The sequence below is a fragment of the Castor canadensis genome, chromosome 9 (assembly GCF_047511655.1).
Source record: "Castor canadensis chromosome 9, mCasCan1.hap1v2, whole genome shotgun sequence".
Taxonomy (NCBI): Eukaryota; Metazoa; Chordata; class Mammalia; order Rodentia; family Castoridae; genus Castor; species Castor canadensis.
Genome location: NC_133394.1, coordinates 112456195 through 112474241, shown reverse-complemented (window position 1 = coordinate 112474241; position 18047 = coordinate 112456195). Strand labels below are relative to the sequence as shown.

Sequence of the window (18047 nt, the reverse complement as noted above, 5' to 3'; positions counted from 1 at the left end):
GTGCCCACGAAAGAGAAGGAGGCTGTCTACAAGCCTCGTTCAGTTGACTTTGGATATTTGTAATGAGTTAAGAAAAGCACTGATTTACCTTCGTGTGTGTGTGTGTTACTGGGGATTGAACTCAAGGCCTTGTGCTTGCTAGGCAGGTGCTCTACCACTTGAGCCATGCACCCAGCCCTGTAAGTAAGAATGAAAGATATGAGCCAGCATGGTGGTACATGCCTATAATCTCAGCTCTCAGGAGGCTGAGGCAGGAATATTGTGAGTTTAAAAACAGTCTGGGCTACCATAGCAAGACTCTACTTCCAAAAATGCAAAACAAAAATGCATCTAAGATGCAGATGAATCCGTTCTATTATTTCATAAAAATGTTCATTTTATGTTTTAGAAAATACTTTGTAAAGACTTACATTTACACAACAGTCTCACTATATTTCAGTAAACACTGAGTTTAGGTTTGGCTGTCAACTGAATACAATATTTATATATCTTGAGTTTGGGGTTGGTAGCTTGAAGAAGATACAGGGTTCCAAAAACCTTAATAAGACAACTTTTTATAAATTGTCAACCTGCTCCAAAGAATGCTTTGGATGCAAATGTATTCTTTAAGTCACTCTTAGCAAAAAGGCTAAAAATAGCACCTGCTTAAAAGAGGCTTTAGTAATCTCTCAGATGCCAGTTTGGATATCTATCTGGTACACATGGGAAGTGCCATATCGGAACAGTTGGAGCGCACAATGAGGATAACACAGCTATCTCTTGGTATAAAAAGTGAAGAAAGTCAGAGCCCCAAATAAGAATGACAAGTTTCAAACTGACCCACCGCTCTATCTACCCAGGCCCTAGGAGCACACTGGACTGAAGAGCCAACCACGCATCTTCCAGGCACTAACCCTTCCCAGGCACAGCTGTGACAATTAACACAAGCTCTGGGCAGCCAGTAAAACATTAATAAGCCAGACCCAAAAGATGCAGGCTCTCTGTGGGAACCCGGGCAGGCCTGCCACACTACTGACGGTTTTCATGCCATTAAACAGCAAGTAAGTTAATAACTGCAGTGGTTTATCTCAACCCTCCCTGCTGCTTTTAGTGCTTAACTCAAATAATGTTCATCAGCTGCTGCCAGTAGGCAAGAGGGAGGCTTTATCAGAAAATGTAAAAATGGCTTTTTGGGGATTGTTAGTATGCCTCAGGACAGAGCTACCCTTAAGTGCCCCACACAGCTCCTGGTGGGGCATTATCTGCTGAAGGCTCTGGCAGTTAGATTTCTGTCCATGACTGCCACACACCACTCTCACACACACTTTTTAAAAATTTAATGCTGGACTGTCTTAAATCACACAAAATGGCAATTGATAAGATATGGAGTGAGCTGTGTTTTCTTTCAGCATGGCCTGGTTGACCTGGGCACTCACTGTCCCCTACTTCTACCTGGTCCGTGTTGGCCACAAAGCCATGAGTTTTTCTGCCATCCTAGACCTAGTACACAAACTCTGTCATCTGGTGTGTTAAATGCTTAAGACCGTCTTACTGTCCCCTGTACAATACAGGACCTAATTCTCATGGCTGACAACCCCAGTAGGTTGCAGAGACAGCAGCAGTCTGAGTCTAACTTTTAATTAAGTGCCTGGTGGGAGGATCTCTTGTCATTTAAAGGAAGTCATTATGGCTGCCACTTAGAGTGATTCAATTTCTAGAAATTTCTCATCACATGTCAATGGATGGGAGATCCAACAAGTCTCTCTTAAAAAAGAGAGCTGTGATTTCACAATTTGCCTCTATAGTGACTGCAAATTGGATTTGCAGAGAAGACATTTTTAGTGTTCACATATTTCTGATTGAAAGATGCCTGGAAGAGACCAGAAGAAAAAGAAAATATCAACTCTAAGAAAGGAATGCCAGCCAGCCATCCTGAAATGGATTGTCCTGCCCAAACTTGTGAACTCTCCGTCTTTGTAACTGCCATGCTAGCTGACCAGTTCCAAGGGAAGAGCCTTCCTCAAAATTTGACTTTAAAATCCCAAGTAACAATCTCCCAATTATCCCATTCTAACAGTTGATAAGAGGAGGGAATGGGAAAGGTGGGCAAGAGAAAAGGAGGACAATGGGGGTAGGGGGAGTGGATATATAATCAAAGTATATTATAGGCAGGTTTAAAAATTCACAATGGAACTGGTTATTTTGAACAACTGATATATCAGTAATCAATAAAGAAAGAAAAAGAAAAAAGAAAGAAAAGCCCCATTCCAATCAAAACTGAAGAGATCTCAAGATAAGATTGAAAGTGTTTTTCACCGCCTGTTCTGTTCTTTTAGCATCTCAAAAAGTTTCCCAAGTAACCTGGCATTGACTATGACACAAAGCCCCAATAAATTTCAAAAGATTGGGCTAGACCAGGCAGCAAGAAGATAAGTAAAAGAGTACAGGGGTGAAGGCTCTGCCAAGTACAGTTTTTCTAATTAATTCTTGGTTGATCTTGATACCAACTGGAGTCTAAGGAATGACAGAATTCTCCACAAGATCTTTTGAGAGATGCTACCAATGAGCCCTCAATTATTTGTTATGAGCATAAGATCTAGAATCAGTTTTGAGAGCTAAACGTTAGTCAAATTAACTTGTCTAAACTATAATTTCTTCATCTATAAACTGGAAATAATATTAGTATGTAGCAGGAGGTTATTGTGAGGAATACAATGGAGAACAGATGTATAATTGCTTAGTATTCTGTCTAGCACAGAGGGAGTTCTTAATAATTACTGATTACTTATCATTGTTATTTTTTATGTTATTTTATAATATCTAAGAGCCATTAACAAATAAAGTAAGGGCCATCTGGTAGCTACTCAGCCAGAAATTGTGCTTAAGAGTCTCCTTCCTTGGGACAGACTGTTAACCCCATGTGACACTAGAGCTTTGTTGGTCTGGTCTGCTTCCACTTGGCAGTTCTGGAGGTGAAGTGGCCTTCACCAAGATTGTCTGGTCCTCCCAGGCAACCAAACACCACAATGCCAAACCTCAAGTTAATAGAGTACTAAGTGAGCAGACCACCATATTGAATCTTAATATGATTTTTGTCAAAGCCTCCCTCGTTGTGGAAACAAAAGGCCCAAGGGCTCTTGGTCTTTCATGGCTGCTGAAATTACTGTAAGGTCAGTCTCTTAATCTATCATCAGGTGCCATTCTAACAATCTAGCAGGAAAAGATGCCTACCCTCCACTTGGTTCCGCTGGGGCGGGCTCACAGTAATTAACGAGTCAGCAGAGCACCCCTTCTTCAACGACTTAATATGCTTAACAGCTAATTACATCTGTGTAGGGATTATACTTTACATTGTCCAGCTTTATGGAAACAAAACCCGGGCTTCCTCAGATTCCCTGACACAGCTCCTTATCTTGGAGAGTGAGATCTTTATCAGTGCCATATGTTCCAAGGCCTGGGCAGTTTCCAAATGACCCCAGGAAAGCCTCCTGGGGCCTAATCAGTCTGCAGGCTGGAGAAGGGACTGAACAGGGTCCCAACCTGGAGTGGGGGGAAGAGGTCACAGCCAAGGGGGAGGGGTTATGACGACTCATCCCTGCCTTCTGTCCTCCATAAACCTGTCAAAGGCTGAAGGTCTGGACCAAGACGACCACACATCAGCTTCACCAGAACTTCCTATGTCAACCTCCACGCAATGTAGAGCTCGAGCCCGCAAATCCCAGGGGATGTGGGGCACCTTTAGCCAAGTCAAAGGTCTTGCCCTTCCAGGGGCACTGTGGGAGAACTATTTTAACAGTAACCCTGTGTTCAAAAGATGTGTCTGGCTTTTTAACTCTCAAGTTAGTTAAAGCCTTTCCAACCCTGGAAGAAATGAGTCAATAACATGGATGGAAAAAGCCTCCTTTTGGTATCCATGATGGAGAGGGAGGCCCCAGTATTTGACCATGATGGCAAGGGAGGCCAGCTCACCTCACACAATTTTCTCAAGGCTTGGGAGTTTCCTGGCCTTGACAGATGCTAAAAGCACTCCTTCCCTTGAGTTATAACAATTCAGTCAAAGACCTTGTCTTAAAAAACTCTTAAGAAGGGGGAAGATCCGGAAATGTCCCCCATGTGAAGAGCCCAGGAGCCAGAGGGACACTGCGAGAGCTTTCCAGCTTGTGACTCACAGGCCCACTTCTCTGCTTACCCCAGCCTGGGCTCCAGCCCCTCAGCCCCGCTGTCTCAGCTCCTCTTCCTGTCTCCATTCCGCCCAGAACCCTGAACAAAGCAGAAAGTCTGGAGTCCACGGCAGAGACTGAAGTGCTGTGTATGTACTAGGGCGTCATCTCTGGAAGCAGCTATTTTGAAAACAAAAAATAACTTCCCTGCCGTCAGAAGAAGTTGGTGAGCTCTTGGAAGTGTGTCCTTTAACCACTTGAGACAGAAACCTTGATTATCAGTTCTTGAAGAATGAGAGGTGGACTGTTGCATCTCTTTTCATTGATTGCATAAATCATGTGCTTATTCTGTGCCAGGTGCTGTACTAAGTGCTTTACATCTATTATTTAATTCTTACAATAACACTGTGAGGCACGTACTGTAATCATCTCCACTTTATGCAGGAGGAAGCTAAAGCTAAGAGAGGTTGCACATGGTCACAAACTGGTAAACAGTACAGCCAGGATCCAGACCTAGTGTCACTGGAGAACCTAGATTCTTGGTCTCTGATATGCTGTGATGAAAGGGCATTTGGAGGCCTCCTTGTCCAACTCTGATTCTTAACTCCTTACAGTGCCTTGACTCTTTTCCAACAACCTTACAGAAGGGTCACCACTCTCTCCAGGGAGGGGAGGAGACAGCGAGGGGCATAAAGGAAAGGGTAGGTACTGGGGTATCAGATGACACAGGGGCCTCCACTCTCATGGTTTCTATCCACTGATCAGACTCTGACTTTTGAGATGACAAAAGGCAGCCAGAGTACTTTCCGTGGAAACTTTTTCATATATTGAAAGAGAGATCTTGCATACTCTATGTCCAGGTTCCCAGCCATTCATTGGTAAAACCTCGTCTGGGTTTGCTGCTGCTCCTATTAACTCTTCAGTGTGGTAACAAACACTGAGTGTCAGAGTCCAAGTGGGTCTGACCAGGTTGGCTTGTCTCCTCATGTCTAACTACTTGTAAGTATAAAATTTCCTCACTTCTTTGGAAAACCAAACATACTCCAAAACATACTCAATGAAAACCTCTGAAGATTTGTTGCACTTGCTGATGCTAAGAAGAGCAGGTTGAAATGATGAAAAGCAACTTACGTGAGGGCCAGTCAGCAAAGATTCTATTCACTGAATGATTTTATCATTGTATCCCATCCATAGATGCATACTGAGTGCCTATTATTGTCAGTCACAGTTCTAGGTGCTAGGGATAAAGCCATGAACAGAAAAGGCAAAAGCATTCTAGGATAATGGAAGTGTTTCAGCCACTATCAAGCTCTTCTCATTCCTTTTTGATGTCATTTGAAGTTTTTCAACATTTGGGCATTTTAGCATTCTTTCAATGATGCCTCATGTCTCATGTAAGTCTTAATTTTGTACTTCTAGAAATTGGTGAAAAAAATCAGCATCTCATGTAGATGTGATTAGTTTGGATCCTTACACAGAATTTTATATTAATGGCAAATATGTGATAAAATCCTATCCTGAAATTTATGAATTTGAATGAACCATTGAAAATTATCAATAAATTATGGGAGGTTTAAGGTCATATGCCTCAACTTTTGAAAAACTGAGACTTTCATGAAGTTATGCTATGGAGACAGAGTAAAAACCACTTCACAAAAATCACCATTACAAATTACTATAAACTTTATAAATAATTCTTAAGGATGTTGGTTTATTAATGATTTTTAATTTGATGAGTTACTTCTTAGGCAAATTGACCATTTGAAAACTGATTTTTAGTAAACTGATCACTGACTAATTGATTTTCAGCAAACTGATATTTGTTATCCAATTTAAGACTGTTGATAAGCTATTTTCATCTGAAAATTTACCCAGGGGGGGAAAAAACATATTAACTGTTTTGATACAGCTGTGTAATTCTGACCAGTGTGCTCTTTCTGAATCCTGGAGATACTTATCACTCTATCGCCTTCCCAGACACGTCTTCCAGTAGACTCTTCTTCATGTTATGAGAGTCTTTGTACATCTGAAAACCAGGTGACCAGAGAGAGTAGCATGTTCTACTAGAAACCTCCATCCAGGCTGTCATGGTAAGTTTACTAGCAATCCCTGAAAACTGTTATTCAACAGGGTAAACGTATATAGCTTCACTATCCTAACATCCTCACAAGAATATAACAGTAGCTAGCCGTGACTGAACATCTTCCACCTGTCACATGGTGAGTACATCGTTTACACATTGCCACTAGATCATCAACCAGATAAGTACAAAAGGCTCAAAGAGGTTAAGTAACTTGGCCAACAGCATAGAACTAGTGAGTGACATACTTTCTTTGGAAGTTAGATGTTTATTATCACACAGAGCTTTTATGCTTAGTCACTGCCCAGTGTATTTATCTTAAAGATGAGAATGTTGATGCCAATACATATACTAAGATGGTGAATGGTACCAGGTCACCCTAACATGTACCTTTCATGTGGTTGGTTGATTTATTATGGGATGAATCAGCTTGCTGCCTTCTATCAAGACAGAAGATCCAATTCTGATTTTTAATATGTCTCCAAGGTCTTCAGTAGATAGGATTTGATCTTAAACATGATCTTGCATATGGAGGTGCCAAACCTCAACTGCCAATCTTCACTTGTCATCTGGTGATAGCACCTAATGTGAAGGATCATTGCAAGGATTTAATGAAACCATCTATGAGGCTCAATGCCTGGCATATGGTAGATGATCGATGTTAGCACTCAGCCCTTCAGACTGCTCAGGTCTAACTGACGGCAGAGCTACTTCACGTCCATCACCATGAAATAAAGAAACATAAAGTTAAATCTGCAACATATACTTAAGTAAAAATGCTATTGCAGCATGACTAAACTTGCCAGGGTAAAACTTCCTTGAACACATAAACCACTCAAAATTACTACTCAGTGGAACTTTTTAAAGTAAGCATTAGTAACAAATTCTGTAAGATCTAATTCAGGAGTGGACTCTAGCCTGACACATCTTGTCTTGCTGCTCCACCTAGGCAGCAGTGAGCTCACCACTTGTACAAATGACTGCAGGAACTTAAAGCTGGGCAGAGCTCTGAAATCCACTAATGAATTGGGTAATAAGAGAAGGAGAGTCCTTTTTTCTTGCTTCATGACAGCTCTTCAAAGTAATTTGCCAACCAACTTAAACAGGACAGGACAGCAGAAGGGCACAGCAATATATCATGATCTACCTATGATGATTGAAATGAGGCAAAATTCATTTCCATTGGCTTTAAGTACAAGATGCTTAAAAGATTCTCACGGTGATTTATACAGACGCATCCTTCATGTTGTGAAATAGATGTATTTGGGAAATGGTGCATGTTAACTGATAATATTTTGAAATGCTCAGGGAGAAATCACTATATAATATTCTTAATTCAATAATTCTTATTCAATAATTCTTCAATAGTAATTCAATAATTCTTATTGAAGAATTCCTATTCTTATTGAAGAATTCCTAGCAAAACAAATAACAATAGTAGAATTTATTCTTTCTGTATTGTGGATTTTCATCTACTGGAAGAGTTTAAAATGCAGAACAGTAGTGTAAAAGACAACATGGCATCACCTATGGTAACACCAAAGATTCCTTTCGCATTGTCAGTCAATTCTTGCCAACATACAATTCTTCTGGAGCATGGGCAGAATCTCATCTTGCTTTACAAGTGCAACACAAATTTGCGACATGAGGTGAACATGACAAATTTTCTCAGCTTTCGGTAAGAAGGCTCTCACCTGATTGTTCCCTGTGTTTCCTGACTCTAACACTGGGTTAGGTGACTCCATGGTGAATCTACGTATGAGAGGACCTAAAGCAGTTCCTGAACTCTGTTTAGAATGACTGACCCAATGAGGAGACTATGCCCAGTTGACTAAGGGGAGGCCAGACAGATACACAGAGCGTTCCGGAGTAAGAGCAGAGTTTCTCCTCTGTTAGTCCAGGCAGCTGAGGAAATCACTTTGACCACCACCTGCAGGATGTCTGGCACACAGTGAGTCCTTAACAAACACCTGTGGAAACCATTCATGAGGGTACCTTTGAGAACCCTGCCCTCACTTTACCTCCCTGAGCTACACTGTGGTGCTTACACCTTGCTTTACAGTCCCCGTTACTTAAGTGAATTAACACTGATAAACTTCTACAAAGAATAGCTAGCACACTGCAAGCACTTTATTGATGCAGTAAAATATAAACAAATACTCTTATTTAAAGTTCAGTAGTAAAGGCCAAGTCTTTGGCACTTGAATTCTGTGGGAGACCTTGCTTTTCCCCAATGTGAGCAGCAGGATGTTGTATGCCAGCTAACCCGGGAAGTGCCTATAGGTGCTGCTTACCGTACCTCTAGCTTGACTTCTCTGCCTTGTCTGGGTTTTCATTCCCAGACATATACTCTCAGTGCCAATGAGTAGAACGTGGAATGTTTTCCATCCCTTTTGTCAGGATAAATCATTTGACTTAAAGAGATTCCCCACACAGAGCACCAGAATTCCATTCAACCTCTCCTGGCCACACACTAGTTCGGAGGACCCCTGATGAGTCCATCCATGTCCTATGCCCTATGAGCTGCACATGTTCCCAAAGTCAGTCACTGTGAGAGTACCTTTAACTGAGCTAAAAAAATTAATCCCCCAAACCATATGTTAATGATATTTGGGATTTGGAGAGGTAGTTAGGGGGCCCAGGATGGCATTACAGGAAGAGGAAGAGAGGTGCTGGCTAGCACACTTGCTGTCTCACCATCTGAGGCCCTCCACCATGCTATGATGCAGGAAGGAGGCTCCAACAGAAGTCAGCACCTTGATAATAGACTTCACAACAGCTAGAAGCATGAGCTAAGTAGATCACTTCTTCTTTGTAAATGTCCCTGTCTATGGTGTTCAGTTATAGTAACAGAAAATGGACTGACATCCCCAAAGTATTACTTCCTGAAAAAAAGGAAAAGACAAACAGAGCAAAAGTTGGAACAAAACTAGAGCAAAAGCCATTTTTATTTCCTACCCTTTTTCTATTGAATGTATCTAAATGTTAAAAACTTCTAACAATTAAGGCATGTGGTTATGCAGACACCAGTTTTGGTAAGTGCACTGATTATATGTTCTATAGTACCTGATATAAACAATAGGTGAAGCTAAAATTTAAAAAAAATTATATATATTCTCTTCACTCTTTTATGTCTAATCCTTAAAAAAATAGTGAAAACACTAAATTTGAAGTTTTAGAGTAACACTAAAATCATATGCTATAAAGGAGAATCTCAGATACTTTTTGGTGTCCTCTCACTGACATGTCATTGTGTCCACCACAGTTTACTGTAACTCTTATCAGTCCTTTTTACTAGAATATGTCTTCCTAACTCAGACCCCTTATCTTTGAGTTAGGCCTCTCCTGGGCTGGTATGTTCTACCACATGAGCTCCAGAACTGCAGGCCTACCTGGCTATGGAAGTTCTCTCTGGGTTGCCCCTCCCGGATTCCACCACTCCACTTCATTCCACTCAAACACAGATTAAACAATTTCTTCATTTCAATTTCTTATCTCTTAGGAGCTTTCTGCAAGTCCAAGAATTGGACTTAACATTCCTTAAAAAAAAAAAAAAAAAAGAATGAAACTATACAGGGCTGAGTGCAGTGGTTCATCTCTGCAATTCCACCTACTGAGATCAGGAGGATGACCGTTCAAGGCCAGCTCAGGCAAAAAGTCAGTGAGACCCCCAACAAAACATGCTGCGTGTGGGGGCTTGCATTTGTCACCTCAGCTATTCAGGAGGCCCGTGGTGGGAGGATTATGGTCTAAGGTTTTCTCTAGCAAAACCATAAGACCATAAAGGCAAAAAGGCTGGAGGCATGCCTTAAGGGGTAAGAGTACCTACATCAGAAGCTTGAAGCCCTGAGTTTAAACCAGTAGTGCCAAAAAGAGAGAGAGAAAGAGAGGGAAAGAGAGGAGAAAGAGAGAGAGAGAGAGAGAGAAAAGAAAAAAGAAAATGACGCAGATTTTGAAACTTATGTGTACACTCTTAACATGGAAGAGATGAATTTAAAAGTGCAAATTTAGGACCTGGGATGTGACCCAAGTAGTAAAGAGCTTTCTAGCAAGTTCAGGCCCTGAGTTCAAGCCTCAGTAGCACAAAAAAGAGAAAAAATGCAATTTTATAAAAACTAGTTATAACCCCTTTTGATATGTGCTTACTGCCTTCCCAAGAATGCACGCACATGCCAGCTGCCCCTAAGAGGGAAAGGCCTTGCATATGTGCAAAGATGTGTAGAAGAAGCGCTTCTTTTTTTCCCCTAAAGACTTTAACTTTCTGGTTTCCCAACATTTTTATCCTCTGGTGATAAATATCTGAGTCAGAGGTAGATTGTCCCTAACGAGAGTCAGGAAAACTGTGTTAAGTTAGAAACTACAAAGTTGTGAGCATCTAGTTTTGACTTTTCTTCTTTCCTTTTATTGAAAAGGACAAAGGAAATGTGCATTGATAGAAAAACCTAGTTCAGGGGTAATGAACTTGACCCTCCCCACCACACTCCACTCTCCTGTGATGCCATGGAGGAGAAAGGCCACAGGGTGCCCTGCAGAAAAAAGGAAGGTGAGGAGACAGAGGGCTTTGAGAGGAGGCAGAAGTAAAGCGAGCCGAGGAGGAGAGAGGAGGGAGCCCAGGGAGCTGCAGCCTCATCTCAGGCACACCAAATGCCTCCAATTAAAGCTCTGGAAATAAGTTCATGCAGGAAGCACTTTAAAAAGTCACAATTTTTCTTCATTCCAAGTGCAAATGAGGGGAGAAAAAAGAGCTAAGAGTGAGATGTATGGAAGACAGAGGTGAGACAAGGCCAAACTTCTAATCGTTCTGCCCAAGGTGCAAAAAGCACTTCTTAATAAAGTGTGAAGTTTCAGCAGAATCCAAATTCCTGACATTGGAAACAATGCCAGAACTACTTGGAAGAGAAACAAAACCTTTTCTTTTTCCCCAAGGAAAAAAATCCTGTTTTCTACAAGGCCTTTCCATCCTGAATGACCTGGGCTCTTCATCCATTCATTTACTGGAAGTGGTTGTAATGACTGCAAGAGGTGAGCAACTCTGCAGGGTTGACACCACCCTGATTAATGGAAGTCTGGCAGAAGATCCTAATCCACTAATCCCAGCTCATCACCCAGACTGTCCTCAGAAACCACACACAGGCACAGCCATCAGACCATCTCAGCTTGATGATAGGAATTGAAAAATGATACAAGATAGAGATTTCTCCAACAACAGGGAGAGAGGTAGAATTCATGAATGGAGCCACCATGATTGACAATCGATTGGAAGAAAAAGAAAGTCAGACCCTGTCTCATCCCATGTGTGAAAATAAATCCCAAGTGGATGTGGACTGAATAAAAGAAGAAAATTTAGAATTTGGGATTATTTTAGATTGGGGGGAAATTCTCCAGGATTAAAAAAATAAGAAGTTATTTTTAAAAAATAAGATAGGCATATTTGACTAGATAAACATTTCAGAGTCCTGTATTAAAACAAAAAATTAGAGCGACTTATTGATGCCATGATTTGTTACATAATCCTGCTTTCTGTATTGAGGGGAAAGTAATAGCTGAAAATGTCAGTAATGGAACTGGTGCTCCGATTCTCTAAGTAGAGAGGGGAATATTACATCTGCCCCATGCTTCCCTGAGCTCTGACCACCTGCCTCAGGATCTCTCACCCCGAGTTTCAAGACTGGCTCTTTTAACAGACATGAGGCTCACTGCGGGGCCGCAGAGTCTCTTAGGTCTCAGTCTATGTGTTAACAATCTCAAAAGTGCTCAGGCTATGACAAGAACATGTTTGTGCAAGAATTAGTTACATAGTGAAGAAGGCTGAAGAAACAATTATATCTCAAACCCGAAGTTCTTATCCTCAGAATAGCTGTGATGCTATTATACTGTTTCATCTTACTGTAAATCCATTTATTGGTTCATAAAATATATCAAGTTTATGAAAATATTCTTTATAAGAGAAAAGGGACAAGTAAAATTGAAAAATAAGTACATTACATCTATTTCCTCCTATTCCATTTTAGTAATGAAAGAAATGATAGGCAACTTTAGAAAAGAATTCCTTCAAGGATTTCCGTTTTTTAATAAAATCACATCAGCTGCTGAAAGCATTGCAATCTTTGTTATGCTACATAATACTGATACAAAAATGTGAATAGTACAAAGTTCATCATATATAATATGAGGCTTTAATATATTACATTTGTTCTACATAACTGACTATAAATATGTGTGCCATAGAATGTTTTATAGTCATTGTTCCCAGCGTCTCACACTATGGTACCAAAGGAAAAATACACTTTTTTTTTAAAAAGGAAGAACAAAAACGAGTAGAAATAGCTTTATATGTTAAAAGTCTAAATAATAAAATAGATGTTATAACTTTGGCTATAAAGTGGTTTTGAAATCTGGCTAATTTTCTGGAGCGTAGAGTCCAAAAACTAAAATACTGATTGATGGGTTGGGGGTGAGAGTGGGTTGGGGTGGGGGAGGAACAAAAGGTTGCAATCCTTCCTGAAACTTTGCCACCACAGCTTGACTCTGGGTCTACTGCATTCAGTCTGGGGCACATCCCATCAGGACAGATATGTGGGTATTCATCCAGAAGAAAACAGAAGCTGGTTTGCACTGTCCAAACTCTTTAACTTGCCAGGGAGCTGTGCAGCGAATGTCCTTTCTTTGTGGCATTCTGAATAAAGGGATCGGCCTGGGAGACAAGGAGCCAGAGCTGCATCATTTCCTTCCTGAGGCCGGGCCAGGAGACACATCAGGGTCCGGAAGGAACTCTCATTAGGAGGCGGAAACGGCACAAGGAACTCGCCTTTAGCACAACTGGGATGGGCACGCAACCTTCTAAAACCAGAATCCTGGTCCACAGCTTCTGCATTGCCTCACAGGCCACTTGCCCACCTCTGCCAGAGCCAAGACAACACATCTGCAGGCTCCCAACGCTCCCTCTAAGCAGGCTTACATCTTCCATTCCATCAGTCCAAATCCCACACTTAAGACTTGGCTTGCAGCTCTCATCCTCAACAGAGCCTCTCAGGTGGGCTGAGCCCTATGAGTCTTTCCCATCTTCACACCCAAAGCACTTACACTGCTTGGTTGATCTAGTTTTACAGAGCTGTCCACTCCCCAAGGATGGCTATTTCTTAGAGGACAGAGTCAATTCTTGAACATCTTTTGTTCTAACCCATGGTGAGACCCACCACCGCAGGGTGCATTCCACATGCTTTTGAAATGAAAAAGAGAATAAGGCCAACACTGGGAGGAGACAGAAACACATTCTTGAGTCACAGCATCTTCTCAGGAAATGCCTAGAGGAATATAGCTCCCTGCAGTCCCCAGTCCTTTTTTTTTTTTTTTTCTGAGATGAAAATCAAATGTGGCTACTTCCTGGTGGTGGAAAGAACAACACTTGAAAATCTGAGCAGCACCTCTCAATGTGATTTCCAGGAATGGGGGGCATGGGTGCCTCCATTTAAACAGGAGGCGAGCTCAACAAGGTCCCCAAGTCAGGCTGGAGCATCTGGGTTGAGCTGCCAGCTTGCACTGCAGCCTCCACCAGCTTTAAAAGTTCTGCCTCCTCACTGGAGCACACGGTGGTGTCTGTGTCATCCGAGTGGTACCCAGACTGGTAGCCACTTGTCTGGTTGGAGCCTTCAGATGCCACGGACTCCCTGCTTTTACTGGGCATCAGTCCACTGTGGAAGAAATAACAACCAAATGAGTTGGACAGGGGAAGACAGTCATGTGGCTTTTCACCCTAACCTCATTCCCAGATCTATGAGGGCTGTAATCTCCCTGGAGACACCAGTCGGTCTCTCTCTTGGTTCTTAATCACCATATCAGGTTTGCTCAGACAATGTCTATTTTCAGATACCAGCATGAATCAGTAGTTGCAAATAAGTCGTCTTATTCAGGTTCAAGTCTTTCAGGCCTGGATGAGCTGGAAGGCAGTTCTGTTGCGTTATGTAGAGGCACCTTCCAATGGAATATTTTTATGGCAGAAGGCCTCTTTTATGACATTGAAGGGACTGAGGATGCTCTGAATGTTCACTGGTGCCTTCGCCATTGTGTCAGTGAGGGGACTACAAGCACATGTAGGGCGTGGATAAAGCTCTTGAGCAACTTTAAACTCGAAAAACTGGAAGCCTATGTGCAATCAAGTCAGACATGTCAAACACTGCTTTTTGCTCATCAAAACCACATTCCTTGGACAGGCTGAGGACCCAATCACTCGGCAGCAACTGAAGAATGTTTTCAATAGCATAGTAATCATGTCAAAGCTTATGAATGTAGGCTGTGTTGACTGAAAACTTCAGGATTTGGGCTATTTCAAGCCATTCTAAGTTGTCTTTCCCCCTTACTAGATGTTTTACCCAAAATTACTCATGTTAAAAGCTAGAAAAAAAGGTTTTTATTAACTGTGTTCACGTATGGTTTAAAATGGTGGAAAACTAGCAATTTGAGATGTTTCAACCTTTTTGAAAAAATAGAAGCTTTCATTCTTTAATGCTAATCTACAACTTAGAACAAATTTAATTTTTCTATTATATAACTCAGTTCGTTTTGTTGTTGTTGTTTTTGGCAGTATGGAGTTTGAACTCGGGGCCTCATGCTTGCTAGGCAGGCACTCTACCACTTGAGCCACTCCACCAGCCCTTTACAGTGTTGGGTATTTCTGAGATAGAGTCTTGCAAACTATTTGCCTGGGCTGGCTTTGAATCACAATCCTCCTGTTCTCTGCCTCCTGAGTAGACAGGAATACAGGCATGAGCCACTGGTGCCTGGCCTGAATAAATATTTGAATCAATGAGTGAAACAATTGATTGGCTCTCACAATTTCTTATTGGGCTTTAAAAAAAACAATAAAATCACACAATGGCACATTTATTGTTATTATTATTATTACATGGTATCATTCAAAAGCCCATGGCCATTCCTACTTCATGTAATAGTTACATTATATGTAGACAAAATCTTTCCTCTTTCTTACCTAGAATGAGCCCTCTAGCAAATATATAACAATTTTTACCTTTTACTTACGTAAATACAGGTTTTCATGATGTTTTTGTGTGTTAAAAGAAGGTATATATATTCAACACAACAAATTCCTATTGAACCATATGGGGGAGAGTCTATTCAGACCCAAATTTAATACCTTTCCCACAATTAAATACTTAATGATTCAAACAATAAGATTTAAATATTTAAATAAATATGCACCTATTTATATACCATACTACCAAAGACACTAAAAGTAAAATTGCACTTACATTAAAAGTCTTAAGTTCCTTTCAAAAATCTTAAGTACAGATGCACCCATACATATACTAGTTTGAAAATTCTTTAGAGTTCACAAAGATTTTTACCATATCAATAATCTTAGCAGTCATAGCCAATGACTTCTTTCCTTTTTGGCCAGTAACATAGACACTACTGACCACACACTGAGAAGTTCCCTAGTATTTATGACTTTTGTCATAGAAATTGACCAAATCCTCTAATTTATTAGACTTGTCACTAAATTTCACTGTTTGGTTTGTTTCAGTGCTTTGTTAGGTTGCTGATTTAGGATTCTATCTTTGCTAACCATCAAAAACACTAAAAGAACCTGCACTTACATTAAAATCCTAAGTTCCTTCCAAAAATCCCTATTTAAAAAATTGTCTTTTTTTATTTGGCTGAGTCTTACCTAAAAGATGGAGCTAATTTGGTTCTGTCTTCCAAAGTTTTCAGCTCTTCTGATGCAAGAACCATACCACTGTCCGTCTGGTTGTCCTTTTTAATAAAGAGACAAGGAGATGGCACAGTTGAGTATAAACTGATCAACTGTTTAACTAAACTGATTTCTTAACCCATGTAGCAGAAAATATGGGCCAATGTCCTGCCAAGGAAGGGAAAGGTATTATAGCCAGAGATTGCCTACACCACAAAAGGAAGCCAGTGGTTCTTAGAAGCAGACCTAGGTCAAGAAGAAGAGAAAGTGTAGCAAGCAGCTGGAATTACCAGCATCCATCCCTCTTCACAATGATACCATCTGCACTTCAGTGAAACCGGGCATAAAGCCATGATTCTGGAACTGGCACTTTTCTTGTGGAAAACCCGAAGTTGTGTCTCCATAATGTCTCCATGACACACCCTCCCACGACAGTCTTATAACGAGGCCCCAAGACTCCAATGCTTAGGCTAATATTTATCCAGCTAGTGTTTCATCCTTGGTATTATTTCTAAGACTATTTTTAAAAGATGTACTTACATCTGGGATTACTTTGACTTCTGGTTCTTCCAATGGGATATCGTCAAATGTTTTTACACTCACTGGCCGGCTCTTTCGCTTACTGTTCTGCAGATACTGACTGCAAAAGAACAAATATTTATATTTGAGTGGTGGTATATTTGGCGGCAGATACCACAAGTGATACCTAAGTTCATTATCTTTCAACCACAAGTTTAATAGCAACCTTCAAAACATCCTTTGGAAAAAGAAAAACAAAATTGAAAAAAATCTTCCTTCGCTAGCACACACTGAAGGCTTAATTTCCTGTGAAAGTCCATTTAAAAGTATAATATAACTAAGGAGGCCCTATTCCTTTGAATCATGCATCTGAGGGCCAGGGCTGGACTAAGGACAATAACAGCAGGCTGGGCAATCCACTGCCTTCTGCTTGGCCTCCTGACTGTGTGCAATTCCTACATGGAGCTCTGGATACATCACTAAGGCATTCACAGCTTTCAGCCATCTTCAAAGAAAGTTGGTCTGGTCTGGATAATGCTCACAGAACATCCTGGGCAGAAGAAACACCTGTAGGTCTCCCAAAAGAACACAGAGCAAGCAGTGATGTGAGGACAGCCTCTTCCTTCAACATGTCATACAGGTCTAGTGCACAGAAGGCAAGGTGAAGTGAGTCTCACTAGCCCCTATCTTTTAGCCCATATAGCTGTCTATCATGAAAAGGCAGTGGCTTGAGAGTCTCAAAATAGTTTGTGTATTCCTGCGTCTATCATAGACTACCCAAACTTGAGAAAGTCATGAATGCTTCTGAACCTCTGATGCCCCCTTTAAGAAATGTACTGGCTTCTATGATCAAATTACATTATATGCATAAATGGAAATATCACAACAAACCCTTCACTTTGTACAATTAATAAATATTAATATAAAATTTAAAAAGGTACTGGAACAGCTATCCCTCTTATCTTGTGAGGCTTTGGGGAGGACGAGTAACATGGCAAATGCTGAGCTTGGTGTTCTTAGGAAGTTTAAGGCTCTATCCATCAAAGCTTGTTTTCCTCTTCTGAATTGCAAAGAGTGCCAATTTCCTTCAGGGATCCAAATAATGAGACTTGTCAGACAACTGGATAACTGGTCACCTCTTCCTTCCCTGCTACCTGGCTTTGAATGAGACCCAGCAACCCTATCAAAACCTCTCACAGCCCAAGCAGAGATAAGGGACAGGGAGAACAAACACATTCTTCCCTCTTATTCCAGTCTACTTTCTATCACAAGCAGCCTTCTGAAACATGTTGCACAGATTCCAGGCCAAAGGAGAAGAATGAAACCTGAGTGTCTCTTCCCTTCCCCAAAGGGCTAGTTCCTCCCTGTACAGAGGTGAGAATGAGGTTTATCTGTGACATCCTCGCTCGGGAAACTCCACAAAAAAAGAGGGTGCAAATGAAATTCAGGGAGCAAGCAAAGCCCATTTTCTTCTAAATCCAGTCCCTAAAAGTAGTGGTTGTCATAAATCACCCATGTCATAGTCACACGCTCCTTCAGTCATTCAGGAAGCCTTCTTGACAATCTACTGTGTGCCAGGCACTGTGCTGAGGCTCTTCAA

General features: G+C 41.1%; 1 protein-coding gene across 4 annotated transcripts in view; it reads right to left on the bottom strand.

The window, feature by feature from the left end:
- Positions 1–12265: 12265 nt before the first annotated feature.
- Positions 12266–18047, bottom strand: part of Kdr (kinase insert domain receptor) — a 43821-nt gene continuing 38039 nt past the window's right edge. For 2 of the 4 annotated variants that reach the window (XM_020183418.2, XM_074042219.1), the window contains exons 28-30: positions 16469–16568; positions 15905–15990; positions 12266–13910 (exon numbers count right to left, since the gene is read on the bottom strand). In XM_020183418.2, coding sequence (XP_020039007.1) covers positions 13688–13910; positions 15905–15990; positions 16469–16568 — 409 coding nt within the window. In that variant the 3' untranslated portion in view covers positions 12266–13687. Of the gene's footprint in view, positions 13911–15904; positions 15991–16464; positions 16569–18047 lie in introns of those variants that run through there. The other 2 variants (XM_074042220.1, XM_074042221.1) reach the window with 2 other exon arrangements.